At 44.2% G+C, this 6000-nt stretch overlaps 1 protein-coding gene across 3 annotated transcripts in view; it reads left to right on the top strand.

Moving 5' to 3' along the window:
• Nucleotides 1-1038: 1038 nt before the first annotated feature.
• Nucleotides 1039-6000, top strand: part of grm7 (glutamate metabotropic receptor 7) — a 335453-nt gene continuing 330491 nt past the window's right edge. For 2 of the 3 annotated variants that reach the window (XM_074636571.1, XM_074636580.1), the window contains exon 1: nucleotides 1046-2631. In XM_074636571.1, coding sequence (XP_074492672.1) covers nucleotides 2107-2631 — 525 coding nt within the window. In that variant the 5' untranslated portion in view covers nucleotides 1046-2106. Of the gene's footprint in view, nucleotides 2632-6000 lie in introns of all 3 variants that reach the window. The other variant, XM_074636586.1, reaches the window with a different exon arrangement.

The following is a 6000-nucleotide window of genomic DNA, read 5'->3' as shown; positions in this document are numbered from 1 at the left end:
GCAGTCGTCACTGTCAAGATGGCGATGCCAGGAGCCGTCCACTTTGAGCTTCATTTCTGCTCTTCAGAAACCTACGGGTGACGTCACAGGGACTATGTCCATATTTTCACGATTTCTGATCTTTAATCTTATTTTATAGTTCTCATGTGTATTTGTATTGTACCACTCTTATCTGTTTTGTATGTGCTGCTTCTCTTTTCCCTGGATTCTTTGTGGCTTATATTACAGCCCAGTCCCACAGCAGTTTGTGAAATAGTCACGAAATATAATGTATAGATTTGTGTACATAGACACAAATTTCCCATTTTTGTTGTGATGTCGGCACAAAATCAATTTATATCCAGGTAATCGTGAACCGGGAAGTATAAAGAGCAGTAAAAGCCAAATGGGGAGAAGGTCAGGGTGGATGGGTGGGTTGAAAAACATAGGACTTTCACCCAGGAGACTGGTGTTCATGTCCCATCAGTCAGAGTTGATTTATTTATCACGTAATTTCTGTACTAAAGTTACAGCACTTCCGGAGTTATTTTAATCCAAACCACAATATTTTCCTAAAGTTAACTAAGTATTTTTTTTTGCCTAAGCATAACCAAGTCAATATTTTCCTAAACCTAACTGAGTATTTTTTCTTTGTGGAAATGTACAGAAGACCCAAAAAAAAAGTTGTTCTGATCTAGGCAGCTGACTGGATTGTCATGATACCCTTTAAGTTAGTCTGACTCCATGTTAGATACAGTATCTGATGAACACAAATCTCATTATTTAGAATTCATGGAGGAGGAGGAGGAGGAGGAGGAGGAGGAAGAAGTGAGTCATTTTCTGTTGCTGACTTCTGAAATATGACATCTGGTTGATAAGTAATTCACCAAGTCACGAAGTATCAAGCTGATAAAAACAATATTATGTGTTGGAACAGAAGGCGAACGACAAAACATTGGAGTTATTTCTGGAAAACAACACACTCTATTATATTATATTACATTCTATTCTATTCTTATGAATGCAGTCATTCATAATAACAGGAGGAGATTTTTTCATTATTCAAAATGTGTTTTTTATTTTTTCAGTGTGCAAATTGTTTTGGCACCTTTGATAATTACGCAAAGGGCGCGTGGGTGGATTGTGCACGTGTGATTGCGTGTGAATGTGTGTAGAGTGAGAGGGTTGGTGGGTGGCAGAGAGAGAGAGAGAGAGAGAGAGAAGAGGGGAGATCTCGCTCTTGTTGTCGTTATTCGGACAGTTTCAGCGCAGAAATCCTGAACACCACACAACTACACTTCTGTGCTTCTTCTTCTTCTTCTTCTGCGCTGCAGACAGGTGACTGAGTGAGTGAGTGTGGACCCGGACTGCTGGAGGAAGAGGAGGAGGAGAGGATGAGGAGTCTGTCACACACACACTGGCTCGGCTCTCAGCAGAGTTATTTCGTTCACTCGGCAGCGCGTTTCAACGCCTTCTCTCCTTTTTTTCCTCTCCTCACATCTTCTCTCCGGGCTCTCTCAGGAAACTATTGCCTGATATTCATCTGCAAGGTGTGATCATTTATTTTTTTTAATTATTATTATTCCTTTTTTTTTTAATATGACATCAGTTCCGAACGTGTGGGCTGGGTTATTATTCACATCTCAAAAGACGGAATATACCAGGATATAGGACTTAAACGGAGTGCGTCTTTTTCCTTCCTCTCGCTTGCTGCCCTTTAATGAACAACCCGATGGTGCGGTTTATTCTCTTTCTTTCTTTCTTTCTTCTCCTCTGAAATCCTCTGGAATGGGTGCTCAAGCAACAAGCGACCATGGCTGTGTGCAGCAGCAGCAGCAGCAGCTCTGCGCACACTTCAGGATGATAACAACGCATTGGTGAATCAGTCGCTGGGTTTTGGTTTTTGGATGTTTGTGCGTGAGTGCATAACGCATCTGCTGCACCTGCGTGGATTTACAGGAGGTCTAATAATCTGAGACACCTGTGTTTATTGTTTCTCTGCTGGATCGAGGACAGGAATGAACAGTTGGATTCGTAAAACTCTCCTAAAAAAAAAAGTGTCTCTACGTTTTTTATTTCTAATCCTTATTTCTAAGCTTTTTGGTTGAAACTGCTGAACGTAAAATCATGGGAAGACACTGTGCTCCTCAACTAAAACCGGGTTTTATTACATTCCGGGTGTTGTGGATGCTGCATGCTTTCCTGGACCTGGACCTTGCAGGCTCCCAGGAGATTTACGCGCCGCACTCGATCCGTGTGGAGGGCGACGTGACGCTGGGGGGGCTCTTCCCGGTCCACGCCAGAGGGGTGGGGGGGGTCCCGGGGATGCCGTGCGGGGACATCAAGAAGGAGAACGGCATCCACCGGCTGGAGGCCATGATGTACGCCCTGGACCAGATCAACGGCGACGAGGAGCTGCTGCCCAACGTCACCCTGGGCGCCCGCATCCTGGACACCTGCTCGCGGGACACGTACGCGCTGGAGCAGTCACTGACGTTCGTCCAGGCGCTCATCCAGAAGGACACGTCGGACGTGAGGTGCACCAACGGGGAGCCGCCGGTGTTCGTCAAGCCGGAGAAAGTTGTCGGGGTCGTAGGAGCGTCGGCCAGCTCTGTGTCCATCATGGTGGCCAACATACTGCGCCTCTTCCAGGTAGGGGAGACCGGAACTCATGGTACGTGTCCACAGGATCCGTGCTTTCCACTGCTTCCCATTCATTGTCTATGGTAGCGTAGCGTCGCGATTCGAGAAACGGAGAGTCACGACCCCTGCTCCTCATTTGCATAAAGTTGAGGTCTATAGTCTACTTTATGCAAATCACGGGGGCGTCTGACGCGACTCGCCAACTCTCGAAAACTCCCGAGAATCTTTTAAAATAAACTTTGTCGGTCCAAAATGAAGACAGATTCAGCAACTGCGTGGCTTATTTCTCGCCTCAAATGTTCTCAGAAACACATTTCGTGAACTATTTTTGTGAAATAAGAGAAGAAAGTTTTCAAACAAGCCTCCATATTGTTTCTGGTTTGAAAGCTGGGAGCAGCAGCCAACAGAGGGAAAGCGTTCGTCCAATCAGGTGGGGAGAGCCTGTGTCTAGCAACACGCCCACCAAGTGTCCAATGTTGGGAAGCGTTGTGTCCCCTCACGATAAAAACGCCCCGGTGGACACGTACCAACAGGCTGTCCCCACCTGATTGGACGAAAGCTTTCCCGGCGAGAAATAAGCCACGCAGTTGCTGAATCTGTCTTTATTTTGGATCGACAACATTTATTTTAAAAGATTCTCGGGAGTTTCGAGAGGCGGTGAGTCGCGTCAGACGCCCGTGATTTGCATAAAGTAGACTAGGCCTCAACTTTATGCAAATGAGGAGCGGGCGTCGCGACACTCCGTTTCTCGAATCGCAACGCTACTCTACCAGAATGCATCACGCGGCTGCATACATAGACAATGAATGGGAAGCATGGAAAGCACGGAGCCTGTGGACACGTACCATTATTTACCAGCGTTATCATTATTAGTGGCAGCCCGCTTCTTATTATGTAAGCCCGCTTTTTCTCATGCAGCTGTTGGGCTCCAGCTGCACAGCATCAGATGCTGAAGGCTGGCCTGTTCTCTATACGAATCCTCACCCACCCAGTGATTCCTCCACAACAGAGTCCCCTCATCCGTTTGCACCGCCTGCAGTGTGAGCTGGTTTTAAGGAAAACCCTCTCAGAGGCACGCGTGGTGTGACTGAGAGGCTGGGGCAAGTTGGCTCAGTGGGCTGCTATAGCTGGAGGATTCCATCAGTGGCTTTAGCTTGTGTGTGTGTGTGTGTGTGTGTGTGTGTGTTGCCTTGCTATCCCTGTGAGACCTGTGTATATTAAGTGCTGGTTGTTGACTTCCAAAAAGAGGAAAGATGAACCATCACCATCTCCATCTCCATCGAATATCATCAGCAGGTTGAACTTGTATCTGCTCACACAATTTAATGTTGATGGTGGAGGGTGAACTGCTTAGAGAATGTTTATGCTGTGTTTAAGAAGGACAGCCCTGGTTGGTCCTTCCAGGTCAGAGGTCTCATTTTGATGCTGTTGTGTGTTGGTAACAGCATTCCTGCCAATGACAGCAGCAACAGGGTTAACACCTTTATTAAAAAAAGCTGGTTTATTACATTTTAAGCTTTTTAATTTAGTTGTCAATTCTTATATTTCCACTTGCAGACTGGTTATAGCATGTGACCGGTATATTGGTCCGTTTCTGTAGGTTGTGTTCACTATGGGAACAATGATATCACTATAGGGCGGACCCAAATGCTTCAAAGCTTAGACCGTTGCCATGGTAGTCAGACTCCAAATCTGTATTTGAATGCTTCGTTTTGTTTTGTTTTTATGTACAAGTATGTTATAATAATGTATGAATCCCCAAATAGCCCATTAAATAAGGAATAATCCCACAATTCATATTCAACATTAATTATTACAAGCTATTCTTAGATGTTTATTGCTGTTTGTTAGAGGTGTGTGTGTGTGTACAGTAGTGCGGCAGCGGCACTGTCCCGGGGGACATGGAGACAGACAGACAGAAGAACATGTCAGCCTGCCGCGCTGCGCCGCAAAGCGATGCTTTGAATACCTTCTCGTTGAAGCATCGAAGCCCAGCCCTAGTTCAGTTTACAATGGGAACAATGTTTCCTGCTGCCCTCTTGGCCAGGTCTCTCTGAAAAAAGGACTTTTAATCTAGGGATGCACCGATACCAATACTGACTCAAATAGCTGGATGGGGTATTTTCGCATTTTTTTACCAAGTTACTGGTGTACGATTTATTATTTTAATAAAAAATAACAATTCAGTAAATTTATATCTATGTATTTATTTGTTACATTTTGTTTACAAAGTTAGGAAAGCAATGTTTAAGTCAAGCCAGATGTTGCCTTACACATAAGAGAATGATCCCAGGCATACAGCTTATTAATTAAACCCAAAGCCCAGGTATCGCTATCGGTATCACGACTGAAAAAGTTGGATCGGTGCATTCCTACCTTGATTTATTAATTGGTTGATTGTACTAAAATATCACTTTCTAATTTAAGGTTGGCCCACACTTTAGGATTTTTCAAATCTTAACGTGTAGAAAATGTGAGAGACCCCACACATAACGACATGCTATGTGAAATGTAACAGTTTTGTTCCTATAGTGTGTGGAGAGCAACAGTTTGGCCAAAACAGCACACCACACACTAACAGATTCATTCATGAACAGCAAAAAGTCCAGACTAAAAAAAAAAAAAACGAAATCTCTCAAAATCTCTCAAGATCCAACGTGACATGAGTGTAAACAAACATTGTGGACAACGGGCAGGATTCACAAAGAAAAAAGCTAAATAATTGGCAACAACAACATCAGCAATGTGTTTCGCGTCATTTACCGTGTATTTCTCACATGTTTTGCTGACAAAAGGTAGTTTGGAGACCTCATTGGGGATTCCTCCTGGTGAAAGATCTTGTAGTGTGTGACCCCCTGTCTCCGGTGAGTCATGTGGGAAAACCATAACGACCTAAAGACTCCCGATTAAGACAGCAAGTTGTGTAGTGTTAACAGTACTGTGATCTGACGACTTTGGAAGTCGTGCAGTGTGAACTTTGCTTAGGATTTCTTTCGTCGATTATTTATTTATTCTAAGGTCTTTATTTAATCTAAGAATTTCTTTGGTTTCTTCGGTCTGCTCTATTTTAGAAGACAGAGTAAGATGGAGAGGAAAGCATAGAACATGAATGTGTGTGAGAAACATGGACAGCATCGCTGGTTTTGCCGCTGCTGGTTGAACACCTCTCCTTCATTCTGTTGCTCCGATGACGGTCCGTCAGACTGAAAGCTCAAATGCAGTGCAACACTGCATGGATCGGAGTATCTCTTTTATCAGTTTATCTCCTTCATTCTGCTGAAACCCTCACAGCTCTTCAGAGTCTTAATATGTCCCATAATTAGAGGATAGTACTTTAAGTTAAAGACCTCAAACAATCCTCTCTATCTGTCTCCTCAG

Source organism: Sebastes fasciatus, chromosome 1 (genome assembly GCF_043250625.1).
Source record: "Sebastes fasciatus isolate fSebFas1 chromosome 1, fSebFas1.pri, whole genome shotgun sequence".
NCBI lineage: Eukaryota > Metazoa > Chordata > Actinopteri > Perciformes > Sebastidae > Sebastes > Sebastes fasciatus.
The sequence above is the reverse complement of the archived record's forward strand: the minus strand, read 5'-3'. Positions and strand labels throughout refer to the sequence as shown.